The sequence below is a fragment of the Mandrillus leucophaeus genome, unplaced genomic scaffold (genome assembly GCF_000951045.1).
Source record: "Mandrillus leucophaeus isolate KB7577 unplaced genomic scaffold, Mleu.le_1.0 Scaffold88, whole genome shotgun sequence".
Taxonomy (NCBI): Eukaryota; Metazoa; Chordata; class Mammalia; order Primates; family Cercopithecidae; genus Mandrillus; species Mandrillus leucophaeus.
Genome location: NW_012109585.1, coordinates 3,352,950 through 3,378,160, shown reverse-complemented (window position 1 = coordinate 3,378,160; position 25,211 = coordinate 3,352,950). Strand labels below are relative to the sequence as shown.

General features: G+C 43.8%; 1 protein-coding gene across 1 annotated transcript in view; it reads left to right on the top strand.

Annotated features, from left to right (window-relative positions):
* The window catches only part of TXNDC15 (thioredoxin domain containing 15), a 27,402-nt gene extending 4,813 nt beyond the window's left edge, over positions 1–22,589 (top strand). Inside the window, exons 2-6 of the mRNA XM_011969200.1 lie at positions 8,830–9,317; positions 14,515–14,678; positions 17,379–17,509; positions 20,544–21,454; positions 22,078–22,589. Of these exons, the coding sequence (XP_011824590.1) occupies positions 8,830–9,317; positions 14,515–14,678; positions 17,379–17,509; positions 20,544–20,740 (980 nt within the window). The 3' untranslated portion in view covers positions 20,741–21,454; positions 22,078–22,589. The remainder of the gene's footprint in view (positions 1–8,829; positions 9,318–14,514; positions 14,679–17,378; positions 17,510–20,543; positions 21,455–22,077) is intronic.
* Positions 22,590–25,211: the final 2,622 nt, after the last annotated feature.

The following is a 25,211-nucleotide window of genomic DNA, read 5'->3' as shown; positions in this document are numbered from 1 at the left end:
ATTACAGGCGTGAGCCACCGCGCCTGGCCTAATTTTTGTATTTTTTAGTAGAGATGGGGTTTCACCATGTTGGCCAGGCTGGTCTCGAACTCCTGACCTCAAGTGATCTGCCCGCCTTGGCCTCCCAAAGTGTTAGGATTACAGGTATGAACCAGCAAGCCTGGCCTGCAGGTGAATTAATAGAACTTAGTTATTGTGTTATTGTGCCTTTCCATCTCTTTGAATTGTAAGCACCAGTCGTCGTCGTCATCATCATCATCATCACCACAGCCATTTATGGAGTGCTTAACCTACAGGAACCATACACATCTTTTCTCATTTAATCTTCACAGTAGCCTTGGAATTTTCTACATCTTGGTGGTATTGTCTCCATTTGCTAAATGAGCACACAGTATTGCCTATGGAAAATATGGATTGCTGTCCCTCCAACCCCTGGCTGTTTTTGGTCCCTCCTCATTTGGCTTTCCTGCGAGAAGCCATTGTGAAAACACCTGCAGCTGGTAAAGAGCCTTCTGAGAAAAGCTGGAAGGGTGTGAAGGTGCTGACCTAGGCTAGGGCTCCCTGGCAGAGTTGGCATGGTGCCCTCACACTTGTCCAGACAACTTCTTTGCTGCCAGTGGTGCAATAATTATCACTTTATGTATAGCTCAAACTGCAGTCTCTTAAAAGGCACATTACCAGTTGGGCGCAGTGACTCACGCCTGTAGTTCCAGCACATTGGGAGGCCAAGGTGGGTGGATTATTTGAGGCCAAAAGTGTGAGACCAGTCTGGCCAACATGGTGAAACCCCATCTCTACTAAAAATAAAGTAGCCGGGTGTGGTGGTGCGCATCTGTAATCCCAGCTCTTTGGGAGGCTGAGGCAGGAGAATCGCTTCAACCCAGGAGATGGAGGCTGCAGTGAGCTGAGATCGTGCCACTGCGCTCCAGCCTGGGCAACAGAGCAAGACTCCGTCTCAAAGAAAAAACAAAAAAGAAAGGCACATTAGCATGGGAGGGTTCAATGGCTGTCATATAGTATGACATTTTTATCTTCTTGTGGAATAATTCAGTGTTTCTTTGCTTCCTAATTCCTAAATGAAAACACTGGTACCTGAAGGCATAAGTTTTTTTGTTCCTAATCTGTACTGTGTACTTAAATATTTTTACAAGGTGCAGGGGGATGGAGGGGACAACACTCTTGAACTTAAAATACCAGCTCCATGCACCACTTACACTCCATTTTGATTTTGTGCAGGGGCTATCTGAGGGTGATCAGAGAGAACCAGATTATAACTTGTGCCCTCATTTTTTTCTCTTGAGGTTCTTCGTTTTGGCATTCTTCATTTACTTGTGGAACCTAGAACGTTGACTAGGTAGCAAGAGCAAATCTGTAGAGCTGCCGTGTTTGGGAGTAGGGTTGGACCCCAAACCTGGCATCCTTTCTTTTCCAGACTCTTAGCCTCTCTGGCTTCATTTCCTGCTTTGTCTTGTGGATGACACAGAAAACATGTGTGTTTGTTTTTTCTTCTGATCATACAGGCAATACACACTCATTAACCAAAGGCTACAGAAATAAAAGGCTATAGAAATACCGCCAATGTGATCCCGCCCTTCCACCGAATTGGCAAAGCTCCCTTCCCAGGCACCCAGCCCTTTCTCTGGATTGTAGTCACAGAAGTGCTTGACCTTCTGCTAAAGACTCACTTTGCTGCCCAAGTCCTAAACTCTGTCCTATGTAACCTCCATTACCACCTCTCCCTTCTTACCTGCTTTCTTTTTTTTGGATACAGAGTCTCGCTCTGTTGCCCAGGTGGAGTGCAGTGGTGTGACTCTCAGCTCACTGCAGCCTCAGCCTTCCAAGTTCAAGTGATTCTCCTGCCTCAGCCTCCCAAGTAGCTGGGATTACAGGTGCATGCCACTATGCCTGGCTAATTTTTGTATTTTTAGTACAGATGGGGTTTCACCATGTTGGCCAAGCTGGTCTCGAACTCCTGACCTCAAGGGATCCGCCCTCCTTGGCCTCCCAAAGTACTGGGATTACTGGCGTGAGTCACCGCACCCGGCCCCTTCTTACCTGCTTTCTCATCCGCTTTGTGTATCCTCAAATTGCCCCTATGTTCCGAATACCGTAATAGAAACCTCGCTTAGTCTTCCCTGCCTGTAGCGAATCTACCCTACCTTCCTCCCCTCCTTTGTAGCTAGATTTTTGGAAAGAATTGTGTATATTTATCCATGTAGTTACCATTTTGGGTTCTCTATTTCTTTATGTGGATCCATATTTCCAACTGTTAACATTTTTCTTCTGCTTGAAGGACTTCCTTGAAGATTTTTGTTGTTTGCTGGTAAACGACAAGATTGAAGATTGAAGATTCTTGAAGATTTTTGGGTTTGCTGGTAATGAATTCTTTCAGCTTTTGTATGTCTGAAGACGTGAAGAAGTATTTATTTCACCTTTTTTTTTTTTTTTGAGATGGAGTCTCGCTTGTAGCCGAGGTTGGAGTGCAGTGGCACTATCTCAGGTCACTGCAACCTCTGCCTCACCGGTTGAAGCGATTCTCTTGACTCAGCCTCCCAAGTAGTTGGGATTACAGGTGCCCGCTACTATGCCTGGCTAATTTTTTTTTGTATTGTTAGTAGATACGGGGTTTCACCATATTAGGCTGTTCTGGAACTCCTGACCTCAAGTGATCCACCCACCTCGGTCTCCCAAAGTGCTGGGATTACAGGTGTGAGCCACTGTGCCCAGCCAAAAGAATTTTTTTTTTCTTTTTTTTTTTTTGAGACGGAGTCTCACTCTGTTGCCCCGGCTGGAGTGCAGTGGCACAATCTCTCGGCTCACTGCAACCTCTGTCTCCTGGATCTAAGTGATTCTCCTGCCTCAGCCTCCTGAGTAGCTGGGATTACTGACGTATGCCACCTTTGTTTTTGAAAGATATTTTTTCCGTATACAGAATTCTAGATTTATAGGTTTTTTCTTCTCTGATGTCTAATTTGCCATTAATCTCATGCAGTGCAGTTTTTTTTTCATCTCAGACATTGTAGTTTTTGTAGTCAGAGATGCCGCTCTGGCTTGCTTTGTTTTCAGTGAGAAACCTGTTGTTGTCCTTTGTTCCTCGCTACATGATGTTTTTTTTTGCCCCCCTCTGGCTGCTTTTAAGATTTTTTTCTTTGTAACTGGTTTTGAGCAATTTGATTGTGATGTGCTTTGTTGTAGTTCATTGAGTTTGGGTTTTGTTGAGTTTCTTGGATCTGTGGATTTATAGTTTTTACCAAGTTTGGAAAGTTTTTGGCTATGATTTCTTCAAATATTTTTCTGTTCCTCCATTCTATTCTCTTGCCAGTACTCCAGTTATCTGTACATTAGGCCGCTTGAAATTGTCCTACAGCCCACTGATGCTCTTAAAGAAATAAAAGGCTATAGAAATACCGCCAATGTGATCCCGCCCCTCCACCGAATTGGCAAAGCTCCCTTCCCAGGCACCCAGCCCTTTCTCTGGATTGTAGTCACAGAAGTGCTTGACCTTCTGCTAAAGACTCACTTTGCTGCCCAAGTCCTAAACTCTGTCCTATGTAACCTCCATTACCACCTCTCCCTTCTTACCTGCTTTCTTTTTTTTGGATACAGAGTCTCGCTCTGTTGCCCAGGTGGAGTGCAGTGGTGTGACTCTCAGCTCACTGCAGCCTCAGCCTTCCAAGTTCAAGTGATTCTCCTGCCTCAGCCTCCCAAGTAGCTGGGATTACAGGTGCATGCCACTATGCCTGGCTAATTTTTGTATTTTTAGTACAGATGGGGTTTCACCATGTTGGCCAAGCTGGTCTCGAACTCCTGACCTCAAGGGATCCGCCCTCCTTGGCCTCCCAAAGTACTGGGATTACTGGCGTGAGTCACCGCACCCGGCCCCTTCTTACCTGCTTTCTCATCCGCTTTGTGTATCCTCAAATTGCCCCTATGTTCCGAATACCGAAATAGAAACCTCGCTTAGTCTTCCCTGCCTGTAGCGAATCTACCCTACCTTCCTCCCCTCCTTTGTAGCTAGATTTTTGGAAAGAATTGTGTATATTTATCCATGTAGTTACCATTTTGGGTTCTCTATTTCTTTATGTGGATCCATATTTCCAACTGTTAACATTTTTCTTCTGCTTGAAGGACTTCCTTGAAGATTTTTGTTGTTTGCTGGTAAACGACAAGATTGAAGATTGAAGATTCTTGAAGATTTTTGGGTTTGCTGGTAATGAATTCTTTCAGCTTTTGTATGTCTGAAGACGTGAAGAAGTATTTATTTCACCTTTTTTTTTTTTTTTGAGATGGAGTCTCGCTTGTAGCCGAGGTTGGAGTGCAGTGGCACTATCTCAGGTCACTGCAACCTCTGCCTCACCGGTTGAAGCGATTCTCTTGACTCAGCCTCCCAAGTAGTTGGGATTACAGGCGCCCGCTACTATGCCTGGCTAATTTTTTTTTGTATTGTTAGTAGATACGGGGTTTCACCATGTTGGCTAGGCTGTTCTGGAACTCCTGACCTCAAGTGATCCACCCACCTCGGTCTCCCAAAGTGCTGGGATTACAGGTGTGAGCCACTGTGCCCAGCCAAAAGAATTTTTTTTTTCTTTTTTTTTTTTTGAGACGGAGTCTCACTCTGTTGCCCCGGCTGGAGTGCAGTGGCACAATCTCTCGGCTCACTGCAACCTCTGTCTCCTGGATCTAAGTGATTCTCCTGCCTCAGCCTCCTGAGTAGCTGGGATTACTGACGTATGCCACCTTTGTTTTTGAAAGATATTTTTTCCGTATACAGAATTCTAGATTTATAGGTTTTTTCTTCTCTGATGTCTAATTTGCCATTAATCTCATGCAGTGCAGTTTTTTTTTCATCTCAGACATTGTAGTTTTTGTAGTCAGAGATGCCGCTCTGGCTTGCTTTGTTTTCAGTGAGAAACCTGTTGTTGTCCTTTGTTCCTCGCTACATGATGTTTTTTTTTGCCCCCCTCTGGCTGCTTTTAAGATTTTTTTCTTTGTAACTGGTTTTGAGCAATTTGATTGTGATGTGCTTTGTTGTAGTTCATTGAGTTTGGGTTTTGTTGAGTTTCTTGGATCTGTGGATTTATAGTTTTTACCAAGTTTGGAAAGTTTTTGGCTATGATTTCTTCAAATATTTTTCTGTTCCTCCATTCTATTCTCTTGCCAGTACTCCAGTTATCTGTACATTAGGCCGCTTGAAATTGTCCTACAGCCCACTGATGCTCTTAATTTCTTTCCATTCTTTTTTTTTCCTGTGTGTTTCATTTTGGATAGGTTCTGTTGCTGTCTTCAAGTTGACTATTTTCTTCTGCATTGTCTAATTTGCCATTAATCTCATACAGTGCAGTTTTCATCTCAGACAATGTAGTTACTGTAGTTTACATCTTTAAAAGTATGATTTGGGATGGGCGCAGTGGATCGTGCCTATAATCCCAGAATTTGGGAGGCTGAGGCGGGTAGATCACTTGAGGCCAGGAGTTTGAGACCAGCCTGGCCAACATGGCAAAATCCCGTCTCTAGCAAAAATACATAATAATTAGCCGGGTGCAGTGGCTCACGCCTGTAATCCTAGCTACTTGGGAGGCTGAGGTGGGAGAATTGCTTGAACCTGGGAGGCGGAGGCTGCAGTGAGCTGAGATCATGCCACTGCACTCCAACCTGGACAACAGAGCGAGACTCAGTCTCAAAAAGAAAAAAAAAAAGGTACAGTTTGATGGTTTTTATTTTTATTTAGTTATTTTTTTGAGACAGGGTCTCACTCTTTTGCCCAGGCTGGAGTGCGATGGCTTGATCTCGGCTCACTGCAACCTCTGCCTCCCAGGTAGATTTTATATTTTTTAATATCTTATATCTTGATATCTACTTTACTTTTTGAACGTAATACAGTTATAATTATTGTTTTAATATCCTCGTCTGCTAATTCTGACATGGGTGCAAGTTCTGGGTCAGTGTTGCTTGATTGATTTTTCTCATTATGTGTCCTATTTGCCTGCTTCTTTATATGTCTGATAAGTTTTTATTGGATGCCAGGCATGAATTTTACTTTCTTGAATGCTGGATATTTTAGATTCCCTATACATATTCTTTTTTTTTTTCTCTGAGACAGAGTTTTGCTCTTGCTGTCCAGGCTGGAGTGCAATGGCACGATTTCTGCTCACTGCAACCTCTACCTCCTGGGTTCAAGCGATTCTCCTGCCTTAGCGTCCTGAGTAGCTGAAATTACAGGTGCCCGCCACCACGCATGGCTAATTTTTAATATTTTAGTAGAGACGGGGTTTCACCATGTTGGTCAGACGGAGTTTCACCATGTTGGTCAAGCTGGTCTCAAACTCCTGACCTCAGGTGATCCACGCATCTTGGCCTCCCAAATTGCTGGGACTACAGGCGTGAGCCACCGTGCCTGGCCCCCTATATATATTCTCGAGCTTTGTTCTGGGGTACAATTAAGTTACTTGAGAACAGCTTGATTCTTTCAGGTTTTGCTTTTAAGCAAGCAAGCTGTATTTTCTTTAGGGTTAATAGTGTCCCACTACTGAGGCAGGGCCTTTTGTATACTCTACTCAGTGCCCTGTGAATTACGAAGTTTTCCAGTCTAGCTGGTAAGAAGAGATACCATTCCCTGCTCTGAGTGAATGTTGGATACTGTTCCTTCTCATCCTTTCTGATAGTTCTTTCTCTGGCATTGGGTAGTTTACTCACATGCATGTGCTGACCAGTACCCTGCTGTATACTTAGCAGGGGGCCTCTACAGATCTCTGGAGTCCCCTCTCTATATAGCTCTCTCATCTGCAGTATTCTGTTTTGCAAACTATTGCTTCTTGGTCTCCTTGGACTCTTAGCTCCATCGCTTCAACTGGGAGAGTCTGCTGGGCTCTGCCGGTATTTCCCCTCCTTGAGCCACAGTGGGAACGCCGTCAAGGCAGTAAGTTGGAGCAGTTGTAGGGTTCTCTTCATTTGTCGCCTGTTTCTCGGATGTCACTATCCTCTGTTGCCTGATAACTAATTTCCTGAAACTGTTGTTTTATATATATTATCTATTTATTTGGTTGTTTCAGTAGGGAAGGTAAATCTGGTTCTTGTTATTCCATCTTGGCCAGAAGCAGAATTCCCAGATAATGTTTTTGAATCTCTGAATGAATCCACAGAGCTCTATGCCCTAGTGCGAGGTAGATCCGTTGGGTAACTGTAGCTCATAGTAGCCTATTGTATATTTCAGAATAGCTAGAAGAGAAGAATTTGAATGATTCTAGCATGAAGAAAAGACAAATATTTAAGGTGATGGATATCCCCAATGCATGGATCTGATCTTTACAAATTGCATGAATATATTGATTATCACATGTGCTTTGAAACTATGTACATCTATTATGCATCAGCAACAACAAAAAACTCTACAGGGATATTCTTTGAGATCTTATACAAATGTCATACCTTAGGAAGCCCCCAGACCTTCCCAACTTTGAAGTCAGTTGGTCACTGACACTCCAGTGACATGCTTTTGGCACGCAGAGCCCATCACCCAGCCGGTGGTTTCCTAACCACATAGTGAGGTTTCCTGAGGGCTGCTGGCCTCATTGGTTTCTGCTGGTTGGTCCCCGGCACAAAGTCTGGCAGCTGGTGTTGAGTTGGTAAGAGTTGGAGGGCAGGAGGCATTGCTACGGAGCTGAGTGGAGATGGGTAAATGGATGTATGAGACTGCCTGGGACTCTTCCCTTATCTGAGCATTATGCTCAAGATCCACCTTCTAGCTCCAAAGTGGGAGAAAGTTCTCTTCTTCCTCCTGCTGCTGCCAAACCCATCTCCCAGCACTCCCAAGGGTAGCAGGCAGGAGAGCAGAGTCCAGTTGTCAGAGGCTACCTCAGGAAGGAGCTGCTGTGTAGCTTGAGCAGTTCTTCAGGCATTGTGGCTCAGCATCCCTGAGGTATCATGGCAGGGGGCCTACGGCTCGTTCTGGAGTAGCAGCCAGAAGACTTTGCTCCCAGACTTGGCTTTGCTGCTTACTATCTGTGTGCCATCGGACACTGTGCTGAGCCTCTCTGTGCCTTGCCTAGTTACCTGTTCAGTGAGCTTGATAACCCTTGTCTTGCCCATCTCACAGAACGGTTATAATGTGTGCAAAGATGCTTTGCTCTAGTAGAATCTTGCATAAAACTATGATCATTTTCTTGGATACTATCAAACAAATGAAAATCTTATCAAAAAATGTAAGTGTTTATATTCTATTTTCCTAATTAGATATCTAACTGGGATGTTTTTGGCTATGATCCACATGGCAAGCAGCAAGTTTAGGGCAGAGCTGTGTGTCTATTATTTGACAGTCATTATTTTGTTTGTTTGTTTTTTGAGACGGAGTCTTTCTCTGTCACCCAGACTGGAGTGCAGTGGCACAGTCTTGGCTCACTGCAACCTCCGCCTCCTAGGTTCAAGCAATCCCCTTACCTCAGCCTCCCTAGTAGCTGGGATTACAGGTGCCTGCCACCATGCCCAGCTAATTTTTGCATTTTTAATAGAGACAGGGTTTCCCCATGTTGGCCAAGCTAGTCTTGAAGTCCTGACCTCAAGTGATCCGCCTGCCTTGGGACCTCCCAAAGTGCTAGGATTACAGGCGTGAGCCACCGTGCCTGGCCTTCTTTGACATTCATTAATCTATTAATAGTACCTGCTCATGACCTTCTTCCTAACCTGGGAAATGGTGGGTAGCTCTCTGATAGTTTAACGAAAGGAGACCTTTTTGTCTCCAGAGGGGAAAATTTCATGTTGGAGGGGAACTATAATTCTTTGGGGTTCATTTGTTTTGAAGTCAAGTATGACTCTGAATGTGCTGGCATGTTTTAGTTGCAGAGGAAAGTGGTCGCTTATGGTCAGAGGAGCAGCCTGCTCACCCTCTTCAGGTGGGGGCTGTGTACCTGGGTGAGGAGGAGCTCCTACATGACCCGATGGGCCAGGACAGGGCGGCAGAAGAGGCCAATGCGGTGCTGGGGCTGGACACTCAAGGCGATCACATGGTGATGCTGTCTGTGATTCCTGGGGAAGCTGAGGACAAAGTGAGTTCAGAGCCTAGCGGCGGCACCTGTGGCGCTGGAGGAGAGGAGGACTCAAGGTGCAACCTCCGAGAGAGCCTTTTCTCTTTGGATGGTGCTGGAGCACACTTCCCGGATAGAGAAGAGGAGTATTACACAGAGCCAGAAGTGGCGGAATCGGACGCAGCCCCGACAGAGGACTCCAATAACACTGAAAGTCTGAAATCCCCAAAGGTGAACTGTGAGGAGAGAAACGTTACTGGATTAGAAAATTTCACTCTGAAAATTTTAAATATGTCACAGGTAAGGAAACATTATTTAGTGCTTTTCTCCTTTTCAGTACATTTATTTTATGATTAATACCCTATCAACTTTGAAATGGAAAGTCATGATCTTGATCATATTGTAAGCGAGATAGCATTTAATGGCTGCTTTAGTGAAAATCGACTTTGCCCTCTGTGATGTTTATAGGGAAACGAGGAGATATAACTAGTGTTGATTATGCTTTTCAGGTGGCCTAAACCTAGTTATCTTTGGGCTAGTCCCACCACCAAACCTCACGATAAAAATCCCAGTGGACAGATCGTTGCTTGGCACCAAAATCATAGCATTTTTTTTCTTTTTGAGACAGAGTTTTGATCTTGTCACCTAGGCTGGAGTGCAATGGCATGATCTTGGCTCACTGCAACTTCCGCCTCCTGAGTTCAAATGATTTTCCTGCCTCAGTCTCCCGTATAGCTGGGATTACAAGCATGCACCACCATGTCTGGCTAATTTTGTATTTTTAGTAGAAATGGGTTTCACCATGTTGGCCACGCTGGTCTCAAACTCCTGACCTCAGGTAATCCACCCACCTCGGCTTCCCAAAGTGCTGGAACTACAGGCATGAGCCACCAGGCCCGGCCATTTTTCTTCTTCTAAATGAAGTATTTATTTATTATACAGGCAACTTAAACATATCTGGATTAGTAAAATGATAATTTACCATTATTTAGTAATGCCCCTGGAAAATATGTTATATTGATGAAAAGTTTCTCTTTCATCAATGACTGACAGTTTCTGTGGGGTGGTTCCGAAAACAGAAGGGTAGGATGCATTCACACTGCTTATGTAAGACAGGTAAATCCTGACTCTAAGAGCTGTGATTGCTTGTTGTCAATGAGGGCACAGCACCTTTAGTGCACAAAGCTCCTCCAAGGGCACTGCTTGGCGCTGGCTTTGCATCCACTCTTGAGTGCCTGTAGATGCTGCGGTCTGTGGGACTCTCACAGGTGTCACTCACATGACTGGGGAGAGCAGTTTAAACAATCTGAGTTATGGATTAAACAGGTGGTGGCAGGGATGGTGTACTCTTTTTCTTTTTTTGAGACAGAGTCTCTCTCTGTCACCCAGGCTGGAGTGCAATGGGAGGATCTGGGTTCACTACGACCTCTGCCTCCTGGGTTCAAGTGGTTCTACTGCCTCAGCCTCCCGAGTAGCTGGGATTATGGGCACATGCCACCACGCCTGGCTAATTTTTGTATTTTTAGTGGAAATGAGGTTTTACCATGTTGGCCAGGCTGGTCTCAAACTCCTGACTTCAACTGATTTGCCCACTTTGGCCTCCCAGAGTGTTGGGATTACAGATGTGAGACACTGCGGCTTGCTAGAACAGTGTGCTCTTTAATTGATCTAACCTTTGGCCAAATACATCGATATGACTGCTTAGTTCAGACTTAGCTCTGCTGAGATGATAGTTTGAATCTGAGATCATAGTCCTCTAATAATTCCATTTTAGATGGTTTGAGATGCACAATTCAAAGATGGGGGCAATTGCCCGGACCGTGTGAGTACTTAGTGCAGGCATTCCTCAAAGATACTGCAGGTTTGGTTCCAGACCACTGTGATAAAGTAAATATCGAAGTGTAGCAAATCACATGAGTTTTTTGGTTTCCCAGTGCATACAGAAGTCATACTATATTGTAGTTTATTAAGTATGCAGTAGCATTATGTTTAAAAAATGTATATACCTTAATTTAAAAATACTGCTAAAAAATGCTAACGATCACTTGAGCCTTCAGTGAGTTGTAATCTTTTTGCTGGTAGAGGGTCTTGCCTTGATGTTGATGGCTGCTGACTGATGGTAGTTACTGAGGGTTGGGGTGGCTCTGGCAATTTCTTTGAGACAAGAGTATTGCTCTGTCACCCAGGCTGGAGTGCAGTGGTGAGACCATGGCTCACTGCAGCTTTGACCTCCCAGGCTCAAGTGATCCTCCCAGCTCAGCCTCCCGAGTAGCTGGGAATACAGGCATGTGCCACCATACCTGGCTAATTTTTTTCTTTTTTCTGTAGAGATGAGGTCAAACTATGTTGCATAGGCTGGTCGCAAACTCCTGGGCTCAAGTGATCCTCCTGTCTTGGCTTCTCAAAGTGTTGTGAGTTGTGAACCACCATGCCTGGTCCACAGTTTCTCTCTTTCTTTTTCTTTTTCTTTTCTTTTTTTTTTTTTGAGATGGAGTCTCACTGTGTCACCCAGGCGGGAGTGCAGTGGCCTGATCTCAGCTCACTGCAACCTCCGTCTACCAGGTTCGAGCTATTCTCCCACTGCAACCTCTCGCCAAGTAGCTGGGATTAGAGGTGTGCACCACATACCCAGCTAATTTTTGTATTTTTAGTAGAGACAGGGTTTCACCATGTTGGCCAGGCTGGTCTCGAACTCCTGACCTCAAGTGATCTGCCCACCTTGGCCTTCCAAAGTGCTGGGATTATAGGCAGGAGCCACCACGCCTGGCCTGTGGCCCACAGTTTCTTAAGACAACATTGAAGTTTGCCACACTGATTGATTCTTCTTTCACAAAAGAATTCTCTGTAGCATGCAATGCTGTTTGATAGCATTTTACCCACAGTAGAATTTCTTTCAAATTTGGAGTCAATCCTCTCAAACCCTGCGACTGCATTATCAGCTAAGTTTATGGAATATTGTAAATCCTTTGTCGTCATTTCAACAGTGTTCACAGCATCTTCACCAGGCGTAGATTCCATCTCAAAAAACTACTTTCTTTTTTTATCCATAAAAAGCAACTCCTCATCTCTTCAAGTTTTATCATGAGATTTCTAATCCTAGTTTTCTTGCTATTTCTATCACATCTGCAATTCCACCCTCCATTGAAGTCTTGAACTCCTCAACGTCATCCATGAGGGTTGGAGTCAGCTTATTCCAAATGCCTGTTAATGTTGCTATTTTGACCACCTCCCATGAATCACAAATATTTTAAAAGTCATCTAGAATGGTAAATCATTTCCAAAAGGTTTTCAGTTTATTTTGCCCAAATCCATCAGAGGAATTGCTATCTATGGCAACTATAGCCTTATGAAATATATTTCTTAAATAATAAGAGTTAAAAGTTGAAATACCCCCTTGATTTGTGGGCTGCAGAATGGATACTGTGTTAGCAGGCCTGAAAACAACATTCATCTCCTTGTGCATCTCCACCAGAACTCTTGGGTGACCAGATGCATTGTCAATGAGTATAATATTTTGAAAGGAATCTTTTTTTCTGAGCAGTAGGTCTCAACAGTGGGCCTAAAATACTCAGGAAACCATGCTGTAAACAGATATATTGTCATCCAGGCTTTGTTGTTCCTTTTCTAGAGCACTGGCAAAGTAAATTTAGCATAATTTTTAAAGGCCCTAGAATTTTCAGAATGGGCAATGAGCAGTGAGCATTGGCCCTGCGGTTGCTCATACCTGTAATCCCAGTACTTTCAGAGGCCAAGGTGGGTGGATTGCTTAAACCGAGGAGTTCCAGACCAGCCTGGGGAACATGGTGAAACCCTGTCTCTACAAAAAGTACAAAAATTTGCCACGCGTGGTGGTGGGCACCAGCTACTTGGGAGACTGAGGCAGGATTGCTTGAACCCAGGAGGTTGAGGCTGCCGTGAGCCATGATTATGCTACTGTACTCCAGCCTGGGTGACAGAGAAAGACCTTGTCAAATAAATAAATAAATAAGACTTATTGTCAAATAAATAAATAAGACACCAGCTGCATTGGCCTCTAAAAAGAGTCCGCCTGTCCTTTGAAGCCAGGCATTGACATCTCTTGTCTAGCTATGAAAGTCTTAGAAGCCATCTTATTCCGATAGAAGGCTGTTTTATCTACATGAAAATTGGTTGTTGAGTATAGCCACCTTCATCAATTCTCTTAGCTAGATGTTCTGGGTAAGTTGTTGCAGCTTCTCTCTCTTTTTTTTTTTCATTGGTCTTTGATGTTACTATGTTGTAGCTTCTCTATCAGCACTTGCTGCCTCACCTTGCACTTTTATGTTCTAGAGACAGCTTCTTTCTCAAACCTCATGAGCCAACCCCAGCTAACTTCAGACTTTTCCTCTGCAGCTTCCTCACTTCTCTCAGCCTTTGTAGAATTGAAGAGAGGGCCTTGCTCTGGATTTAGGCTTTGGCTTAAATGTTGTAACTGGTTTGATCTTTATCCATGGCATTAAGATTTTCTCCATATGAGCAATAACGCTGTTTTGCTTTCTTATCATTTGTGTATTCACTGAGTAGCACTTATTTTTATTTTTATTTTGAAGCATCAGAGGTCACTGCACTGGATGGAGGAGCACATTAACTTCCTTTAAAAACTTTTCCTTTGCATTTATAACGTGGCTGTTTGGTGTAAGAGGCCTAGCTTTCAGCCTGTATCCTGTGTTGGCATTCGACATGGCTTCCTCACTAAGCTTAATCAATCATTTTTGGCTTTGATTTAAAATGAGAGCTGTGCAACTCTTCCTTTCACTTAAACAGAGGCCACTGCAGGGTTATTAATTCATCTAATTTCAATATTGTTATGTCTGAGGGAGAGGCCAGAGGAGAGGGAGAGAGATGTGGAACAGCTGGTCGGTGGAGCAGTCAGAACTAGACATTTATTGATAAAGTTCACTATCTTCTATGGGTACAGCTTGTGGCACCCCAAAACAGTGACAACAGTAACATCAAAGATACTGATCATAGATCACCATAACAGATATAATAATAATGAAAAACTTTGAAATATTGCAAGAATTACCAAAATGTGACACAGACACAAAATTGAGCACATGCTATTTGAAAACTTACTCGATGCAGAGTTGCCACAAACCTTCAATCTGCAAAAAATACAATGTCTGCAAAGTGCAGTGGAGTGAAATGCAGTCAAATGAGGTATGCCTGTATTTGAAATGATGAATTATGAAAAATATTAAAATAACTGTTGTAATATTAGGAAAGTGCAGAGGAAAGTTTAAAACTTTCTGCTTAATTCAGCAAGACTTAAAAAAAGTGGTAGTTTTTGATCGTACTTTTTTGCTGATTCCTGGATTCATATGGTTCAAAATCCAAAAGTTTCCTGAGGGTCCCTCCTCTCGCTGCTCCCACCCACCCGTTTCTCTCCCTGGAGCAGCAGTGTGTCCTGTTTCTTGGGTATCCTTTCAGAAAAATGTACTTTTACTGCTGACTTTAATGCTTGTTTCTTTTACCACAGGACCTTATGGATTTTCTGAACCCAAACGGTAGTGACTGTACTCTAGTCCTGTTTTACACCCCGTGGTGCCGCTTTTCTGCCAGTTTGGCCCCTCACTTTAACTCTCTGCCCCGGGCATTTCCAGCTCTTCACTTTTTGGCACTGGATGCATCTCAGCACAGCAGGTATCTTCCGTGGGTGGGGTTTACATCCATCCTCCTGCCTGATGGTTGCAGTTATTGGAGGTCCTAATTAGTTAAGTTAGAAGCAGAGGAGGGGGGCATGAGCTTTGTCCTGGGATTGAAGGCAAGGCAAGAGTGAATATTGAGGATTGACATACTCCTGAGGGAGCTGTCACTTTGTGGAGGCCCTTTAAAGAAAGTGGGCTGTTCTCTGTGTGGTGGATTTAAAGGTGGCAGGTGATAGCACCTGATGGCAGGGGAGGGGCCAGAAGACTTGAGGGCTGTAGCCAGACTGAATCAGCACAATTGCTATCACAGTGGGATATTCCTTTGTGACTTTAACGCGCAGGTTCAATCCCCATCCCAAGTGCCTAATTCCCAGCACCCCTGTTTTGTGTCTACTCAGGATTTCTTCCTTTCTTTTTCTTTTTCTTTCCTTCTTTTCCCTTTTCCTCTTTCCTTCTTTCTTTCCTCCGTACTTATTCTTGCAGTCATGTTCTGTAGTAGGCACTCGATCAAGTAATGAATTAATTTAGCTCTTTAACATGACATTTACCTTTGTTTTATATTTCTTGTGTATCAATCACTGGGTTTTTGTCCAGGCTGGCTTTGAACTCCTGGGCTCAAGGGATCCTCCTGACTTAACCTCCTGAGTAGTAGGACTACAGCCATGCAGTAGTCCTAGGCTGCCTAGACTAGCCTAGACAGGCTTGTCTTTTTTTTTTTTTTTTTTGAGGTGGAATCCTTCTCTGTCTCCCAGGCTGGAGTGTAGTGGTGTGATCTTGGCTCACTGCAACCTCCGCCTCCTGGGTTCAAGTGATTCTCCTGCCTCAGCCTCCTGAGTAGCTGGGATTATAGGCACCTGCCCCAATGCCTGGCTAATTTTGTATTTTTAGAAGAGACAGGGTTTCACCATGTTGGCCAGGCTGGTCTCAAACTCCTGACCTCGTGATCCGCCCGCCTCGGCCTCCCAAAGTGCTGGGATTATAGGCGTGAGCCACTGTGCCTGGCCGAGGTCTGTCTTTTTTACATGTTTAGTAAAGTAAGTTACAGAGAACTTTGTTGAGATGGTATGTTTCTCCTAAGTGCTGCGATTGTGCATGAGTTATAAACTGTTCTTCTCTTCCAGATCAGATGCTTCTTAGCAGGTCAGCCTCAACAAGGAGGTTGTGTGTAAATAAATCTAGAACATCTGAAAAATGGTCAATTGGCGGTAAAATGAAGTTGAGTAAACTTCTGTTACTCTGTACTTGAGGCCAGGTGCAGTGGCTCACACCTGTAATCCCATCACTTTGAGAGGCCGAGGTAGAAGGATCACTTGAGCCCAAGAGTTTGAGACCAGCCTGGACAACATGGCAGAACCCCATCTCTACAAAAAAAAAATACAAAAAATTGACTGAGGATGGTGGCACATACCTGTGGTACCCCAGCTACTTGGGAGGCTGAGATGGAAGGATTGCCTGAGCCTGGGGAGGTCAAGATCACAGTGAGCCATGATCCTGCCACTGTACTCCAGCCTGGGCGACAGAGTGAGACTGTACTCCAGCCTGGGCGACAGAGTGAGACCCTGTCTCAAAAAACAAAAAAAAAAATTGTATTCCACTGATTTTCGTTGTGGGAATATAATTGCCAATGTTTACCTGAAACTGTTTATGAAGAAAGAAGTGGCTCAACAAATGAGTAATTTTCATATAGGCTTCTGGGTGATATCTAAGTGACCGGGCCCAAGGGAGCAGACTGATTGGAAGGACAGATCACGTCAGTGTCCAGCTTTGGTGGGGCCTCCACTGCCCCCAGGCATACTCAGTGCTCTTTGGTTCTGGGTCTCACACTGTCCCTCCTGCCTCTCCCACAACTCCCTCCCCAACCTGCTTTCTTCTTTTTTCCTTCAGCTCCATGTTGTACCTGGTGTGGCGCCTTAATTATGGAGACTAAGGCTCTTGCGCTTATTATATGGGCTGGGACATGTTTGCTTCTTATGTTAATATTTAAGTTACAGCATGTATACAAAAGAAAAAAATCCTGGTTATACAATATTACTATTTTACTAATGTGGAAAACTGAGGCTTAGCGAGGTTAAATAATCTGCCAGAGTTCACACTGGTTCAGTGGCAGAACTGAGGCTTCAACCCCGAGTGTTTTGACTTGGGAGCTTATCACCACTAGTCTATATTATGTAAAGGTGAAATAAGCCCCCTCAGTTATATTACTTCCAAAGAAGTCATCCTGCCCTAATTGTGAACATCCTGGTGTGTTTGTTAGGTCATGTACTCCTTTGTGCCAGCTTACCAAACTAATTGCCTACTGTAAGTTGATCTTTTTTTGAGGGACAGGGATGGGCATTCTGAAGAGTTGGAAATTTTTTCTGACAAGTAAATTGACAGAGTGTGCTTTGTCCATGAATTAGAGTTTTCTGGTCTGGTTTCTGTAGACATGAACTTAACTAGTGGAATAATTGTGCCATGGGTAGATCCATATTGTAATTGAAGGCAACTCAGATTGCAGAAAAGGAGTGCCCCCAGCCATGACCCATAAGCAAAGAGGTCAGAAACAAATGAAAAAGCCGAAAGTTTCAAGTGTCAGAAATCTCTGTAGGTCACATGCAACTTCCTCATTTATTTTTGTCCATTCTGAGATGGTAATCGTATGAGAAAGCCCTCTATTAATAATAAATTCAGGTTTTTTTACTTCTTTCTCTTGTAGCCTTTCTACCAGGTTTGGCACCGTAGCTGTTCCTAATATTTTATTATTTCAAGGAGCTAAACCAATGGCTAGATTTAATCATACAGATCGAACACTGGAAACACTGAAAATCTTCATTTTTAATCAGACAGGTATGTGGAAGTAATGTGCTAAGGAAGAAGATATTCTATTGCTGGGGGTCTGTGCCTTCTGTGGGTTCTGATCTGCTATAATCCTTAAGTGAAGGATTCAAGACTGACTTTGAGTTGTAAAACCGCTCTTCTAATGAACTGTTATAATCCTGTTAAATACTTCCCAATCAGTATGAAGCTTAACATGAATAGGTAATTTTAATTATTATAGACACTTCCCCCCCAACTTTTTTTTTCTTTTTTGAGACGGAGTCTCCCTCTGTCGCCCAGGCTGGAGTGCAGTGGCACGATCTCAGCTCACTGCAAGCTCCACCTCCTGGGTTCATGCCATTCTCCTGCCTCAGCCTCCCGAGTAGCTGGGACTACAGGCGCCCACCACCTCGCCCAGATAATTTTTTGTCTTTTTAGTAGAGATGGTGTTTCACCATGTTAGCCAGGATGGTCTCAATCTCCTGACCTCGTGATCCACCCGCCTTGGCCTCCCAAGGTGCTGGGATTACAGGCGTGAGCCACCGCGCCCCGCCTTTTTTCTTTTTTTTTGAGGCAGAGTCTTTGTTGCCCAGGCTGGAGTGCAGTGGTGTGATCTCGGCTCACTGCAGCCTCCCCCTCCTAGGTTCAAGTGATTTGTGTGCCTCGGCCTCCTGAGTAGTTGGGATTACAGTTGTGTACCACCATGCCCAGCTAATTTATGTATTTTTAGTAAAGACAGGGTTTCGCCTTGTTGGCCAGGCTGGTCTCAATCTCCTGGTCTCAAGTGATCCACCCGCCTCTGCCTCCCAAAGTGCTGAGACTACAGGTGTGAGCCACTGTGCCCGGTCTCTTATAGATACTTTATTGATTGATTGAGATGGAATCTCGCTCCGTCACCCAGACTGGAGTGCAGTGGCACAATCTCAGCTCACTGCAACCTCTGCCCCCTGGGTTAAAACGATTCTCCTGCCTTAGCCTTCCTAGTAGCTGGGATTATAGGTGGGCACCACCACACCTGGCTAATTTTTATATTTTTAGTAGAGACAGGGTTTCACCACCTTGGCCAGGCCGGGCCTGCACTCCTAACCTCAAGTGATCTGCCTGCCTCGGCCTCCCAGAATGCTGGGATTACAGGTGTGAGCCACCATGCCTGGCCTATTATAGACACTTTAAAACAAGTTTTATTGAAATATAATTCACATACCATACACTTTACTTATAACTTTTAACGCACATTTTTCACTTAATATTTACACAAAGGTATGCATAAATCATGAGTGTACAGGGTGATGAATTTTCACAAAGTGAATACCCTGGGTAACCACTCTGATCAAGAAACAGAACATTGGTTTATGCCTGTAAACCCAAGACTTTGGGAAGCCTGTGTGGGCGGATCACTTGAGGCCAGGAGTTCGAGATCAGCCTGGCCAACATGGCGAAACCGTGTCTCTTCTAAAAATACAAAAACTAGCTGGGCATGGTGGTGGGTGCTTGTAGTCCCAGCTACTCGGGAGTCTTGAGGCATGAAAATTGCTTGAGTCCAGGAGGCAGAGGCTGCAGTGAGTTGAGATCGCAGTACTGCATTCCAGCCTGCTTGACAGAGTGAGACTCTGTCTCAAAAAAAAAAAAAAGAAACAGGACATTACCAGCCTCCCTTCAGCACCACTGCTTCTGCCTTCCCCAAGATAACCACAGTCTTGACTCCTAATATCATAGACAGTGTTAACTTGTTTTGGACTTCGTATTAATGGAGACATACAGGATATTTTTCTTTTGTGTCTGATTTTTTCATGCAATGGTATGCTTGTGAGATGCACCTGCATTATCATGTATGGTTATGTTTTGTTCATTTTCTTTGCTGCTACTGTTCCATTTATTAATCCATTTGTAGATGCTATCTTAATTCCTTAATATTTGCCAAAACATATGGCCTTATTTTTTATTTGTAAAACATTGTAAAGCACTGTAAATTGAAAAAATTACCTCCATTGGAAAAGTTCATTCCTCTAAAGCCTCACTGTCTCACTTGTGAGCATCCTACTCTTCCCAAAGTGTACTCCCTGGAAATAAATACAAACTATAACACACATTGCATATATATTAAGGTGCATATAATCATTTTAGCTAACACTAAAGAAAAAAGAGCTGAGTTGGCTGATAGGAGTAAAAGTAGGATATTACAAGGTGGTTAGCTAGTCCAAGTCTTGTCATGGATCCCTGATTGTCATTTCGATTGATGTGTGGAGAGGAAGCCATTTTGTTCAATGCTCTAAGAAAACCTAGAACACAAATCTGGGAGTCAGAGCATCTTTGGTAATCCCTGTTCCCAGTGGTGGCTTGCTGTTATAACAGTTCTTTCAGTAAATTATTAAAAGCATTTTGGGGCCGGGTGCGGTGGCTCACGCCTGTAATCCCAACACTTTGGGAGACTGAGGTGGGCGGATCAACTGAGGTCTGAAGTTCAAGACCAACCTGGCCAACGTGGTGAAACCCCATCTCTACTAAAAATACAAAAAAATTAGCCAAATCCTAGCTACTTGGGAGGCTGAGGCAGGAGAATCGCTTGAACCCAGGAGGCGGAGCTTGCAGTGAGCCAAGGATCGTGCCACTGCACTCCAGCCAGGGTGACAGAGCAAGACTCTGTCTCAAAAAAACAAAACAAAAAACATTTTGTATTTAGCATTACTTAACCTGTGAAAACATTCTGTAGACGCCTGAGAGGAGTTTTACTAGTTACTTACTGAACTTTGGTCTCAAAAGACACCAAAAGACAACTCTTATAAACACATTGAGTAATAAACTGCTGATGAGTTCACAGAAATTCTAGTGTTTTAGTTGTGAATAGCTGAATGGATTCCTGATCCTTTGATGCGGTGGGGAGAAAGGCAACTTACAAATTATACTGACAGGCAAGTGAAATCCATCGCAGATATTAATATATATACTAGTGGCAGTGCTTATTTTAGGACTGCATGTCATTTTGCATACCACACATAATACTTGAGAAAAAGTCTGTGGTGGGTGCTTTCTCTGTCTGATTTGAAACCAGTGATTTTTCTTTCAGGTATAGAAGCCAAGAAGAATGTGGTGGTTACTCAAGCTGACCAAATAGGCCCTCTTCCCAGCACTTTGATAAAAAGTGTGGACTGGTTGCTTGTATTTTCCTTATTCTTTTTAATTAGTTTTATTATGTATGCTACCATTCGAACTGAGAGTATTCGGTGGCTAATTCCAGGACAAGAGCAGGAACATGTGGAGTAGTGATGGACTGAAAGAAGTTGGAAAGAGGAACTTCAATCCTTCGTTTCAGAAATTAGTGCTACAGTTTCATACATTTTCTCCAGTGATGTGTTGACTTGAAACTTCAGTCAGATTAAAAGAATCATTTGTTGAACAACTGAATGTATAAAAAAATTATAAACTGGTGTTTTAACTAGTATTGCAATAAGCAAATGCAAAAATATTCAATAGAGTGGAGTATTCTTGTTTTTACTGCATGAACTTAATCCAGTATTTGAAAAGTAATCCAGTTTGAAATGTGAAGATGTATTCTGGTAGAACAGTGAGTAGAATGACGTGCTTACTATACAGAAGGCAAAAATAGGACTCTCAGATAATAGTTTTAGGAAACCCTTGATTTCTTATATATGTTTAAGAAGGTTAGTTTTCTGTTTCTTTGCAATTTTTCTTCCAGAGTCCATAGCAGGAAAGTATGTAACGAGAATTGGTTAGTGTGACCCCCTCAAGTAGCAAGTGATGGAAAATAAAAGAATCAAATACCTTGATGTTTGTGATCTCTACTTTCACTCAAAAAATTTGAAGTGTTTTAAGTTGTTTCTGGGTAAGGGAGATGTTAGGAGAAAGGAAATGCTGTAACTAAAGCTCAATTATTATCAGTTCTATGCTAATGTATACATTTTAATCATAGTTATCTAACCAGCATGCATTAATTGAACCTTAAAATGTTCGCAGCAGGCTTGGCGCAGTGGCTGACACCTGTAATCCCAGCACTTTGGGAGGCTAAGGTGGGAGGATCACTTGAGGTCAGGAGTTTTGAGACCAGCCTGGCCAACTTGGTGAAACCCCGTCCCTACTAAAAATACAAAATATTAGCTGGGTGTGGTGGCAGGTGCCTGTAATCCCAGCTACTTGGGAAGCTGAGGCAGGAGAATCACTTGAACCCCGGAGGCAGAGGTTGCAGTGAGCCGAGATCATGCCACTGCACTCCAGCCTGTGCAACAAGAGCGAAACTCCGTATCAAAAAAAAGAAGTATTAAAGTATAGAACACTCTTCTTGCCCACAAGTTGATTCTAGTCTAGTTCAAGACACATTTAGTAGAGAGACAACATGTAATTTAAACAAACTTTTTTTTTTTAATTTAAAAAATTTTTTTTTTTATTTTTTAAGATGACGTCTTGCTCTGTCACCCAGGCTGGAGTGCAATGGTGCAATCTCGGCTCACTGCAACCTCTCCCTCCCGGGTTCTAGCAATTCTCCAGCCTCAGCCTCCTGAGTAGCTGGGACTCCAAGCATGCGCCATCACACCCAGCTAATTTTTCTATTTTTAGAAGAGACAGGGTTTTGCCATGTTGTCCAGGCTGGTCTCAAACTCCTGACCTCAGGTGATCCACCTGCCTCAGTCTCCCAAAAGTGTTGGGATTAAAGGTGTGAGCCACTGCGCCTGGCCTAAACAAACTTTTTGAAAAGCTGTTTCTAAAAGATCCCTTAAATTCAGATATGACAGCTAATTACCGCATCATAAATTACTTTTATACTAATTGTTTCCAGGGTTTTAGAGTAGTTGCACGTTTATTTCATGAGGCACCCTAAATTCTATAGAAATAAAACCTCAGATGAGTCTCCTTCTTAGAGTGTTATAATGAATGGGAGTTTACAACTTTTATGTGTCATGTTGCCAACAGCTGTGGTTGGGGTGGTCGCTGGCAGGAGGGGACCATATCTCAGAATGGCCCATTATTTCTATTTTACAAATGAGCAAATTGAGGCATAGAGAGTTAGATAACTTGCCCAGGTTACACAGATTGTAAGTTGATGAAGCTGGGATTTGAATCTTCACGTGTGTACTTATAAATACAAATGCAAGGAAAACTTTGATGAGTCCACCTCTTATAATAATCTTTATTACTGTGTGAGTGCCAAGTACTGTTTTAGATGCTTTACATATGCTATTTTGTTTAATATCCTCATTTTAAAGAATAAACTGGCTTGGCACAGTAGCTCACGCCTATAATCCCAGTACTTTGGGAAGCTGAGGCAGGTGGATTGCTTGAGTCTCAGGAGTTCAAGAGTAGGCTGGTTAACATGGCGAAACCCCGTCTTTACTAAAAATACAAAAAATTAGCTGGGCGTGGTGGTGCGTCCCTGTAGTCCCAGCTACTTGGGGAGCTGAGGTGGGAGAATCACCCAGGAGGTTGAGGCTGCAGTGAGCTGTAATCATGCCACTGCACTCCAGCCTAGGCAATCAGGATTGAGACCCTGTCTTAAAGCAAAAGAAAAAACCTGAGGCTCTCAATAACTTGCTTTCGTTCATGCAGCTTCCAGTGGCTGGACCAGGCTTTAAATTTACTCCAAAACCTTTACGTGGGATGGCACCCTGCCCTGCCTCTGCACCATGGCCCAGCTACATGGGGTTCCCCTGGAGGGAAATGTGGAGCAGAGCCATTCCCTGGAGAGGAGGTTCAAGTATAGAGAGGATCAGCCTCGAAACACTGGTGCTGCCAGGTGCGGGGGCTCATGCCTGGAATCCTAGCACTTTGGGAGGCTGTGGTGGGCGGACTGCTTCAGTGAGCCGTGATGGTGTCACTGCACTGCAGCCTGGGTGACAGAGCAAGATAATTTCTCAAAAAAAACCCCCAAAATCAGAAAAAACAAAAAACACCAGTAGTGTTGAGGGAAAGTGAAAGGGGGAAAGAAGTAACCAAAGACCAGCTAAACAGCCCAAGCTAAGCATGGTGTCCACCACAGAGGATGTGGCCAGTAAATCTTTGCTAAGGGACTTAAATCCTATTAATTGGCGAGCTACATGTGTGGGCAGACAATTCACAGCCCCTATCAGTGGACATCATCATTTCCCTGGGCCCTAGCATCTGCTGTTTGCTTTTTTGACTAGATCTGAATGATCAAATTTATTTTATTTTTTTGAAATGAAGTTTCGCTCTTGTCTCCCAGGCTGGAGTGCAGTGGCCCGATCTTGCAACCTCTGCCTCCCAGGTTCAAGAGATTCTCCTGCCTCAGTTTCCTCAGTAGCTGGGACTACAGGCATGTGCCACCATGCGCGAGTAATTTTTATATTTTTTTGTAGCGACGGGGTTTCACCATGTTGCCCAGCCTAGTCTCAAACTTCTGGGCTCAAGTGATCTGCCCGCCTCAGCCTCTCAAAGTGTTGGAATTACAGGCATGAGCCATTCTGCCTGGCCAGTGACTATATCCGAGATGCCACAGTTTCATACAGTGGTATTAAGGAAGGAAAACGATGAAAGTAAATTTACTGAAAATTATGAAGGTTCACTTGTTAACTCACATCCACCGGTTCATTTTTCAGTTCTTTCTTTAATGAACAAATCTGAGTAGTAGTTTTCATGATCATAAACACTCAATGTAAACGTTGGAAATACAACTTTTAATTATTTAGGACCAGTGACATTTGATCAGGGCCCCCAGTGTGATTCCGAGTTTTGCATTTGAAATGGTTACATTTTTTTTTTTTTTTTGAGATGGAGTCTGGCTTGTCGCCAGGCTGGAGTGCAGTGCTGCAATCTCAGCTCACTGCAACCTCCGCCTCCCGGGTTCAAGCGATTCTCCTACCTCAGTTTCCTCAGTAGCTGGGATTACAGGCACGCACCACCATGCCCGGCTGTTTTTGTATTTTTAGTAGAGACGGGGTTTCACCATTTTGGCCAGGCTGGTCTTGAACTCCTGGCCTCAATTGATCCACCCGCCTCATCCAAAGTGCTGGGATTACAGGCGTGAGCCACAGCGCCCGGCGAAATGGTTACATTTTGTCAAGCGGGCAAATGGGAAGAACAGAAGCCCAGGAATTTTGGGCTACTTTGAGGCAAAATGCTTTATTTTTTCTAGGTCCATATGGATGGACCGCTAACAACTGCTAAGTTGAAGTTAAATGGACTCTTGTTCTTAAAAAAATTTTTTTTTGCTATATCCTCTGCAAAATTGCTTATTAATTTGCATAAACTTTTTTTTTTTGTATTTTTTTTTTGAGGGGGGTGAGGGATAGGGTATTTTGCTGTCCATGGAATGCAGTAGCGTGATTTTGGCTCACTGCAGCCTCCTGGGCTCAAGCCATCCTCCCATCTCAGCCTCCTGGGTAGCTGGGACTACAGGCGCGTGGCACCACGCGCGGCTAATTTTTGTATTTCTAATAGCGACGCGGTTTTGCCATGTTGCCCAGGCAGATCTCGAACACCTGGCCTCAAGTGATCCTCCTTCCTTGTCCTCCCAAAGTGCTGTGATTACAGGTGCAAGCCACCATGCCCAGCCTGCTTAAACTATTAAGTTAAAAAAAAAAAAAAAAGAGGCCGAGCGCGATAGCTCACGCCTGTAATCCCAGCACTTTGGAAGGCCGAGGGGGACGGATCTCGAAGTCAGCAGATGGAGGCCATCCTGGCTAACACGGTGAGACCCCGTCTCTACTAAAAATACAAAAACGAAATTAGCCGGGCATGGTGGCGGGTGCCTGTAGTCCCAGCTACT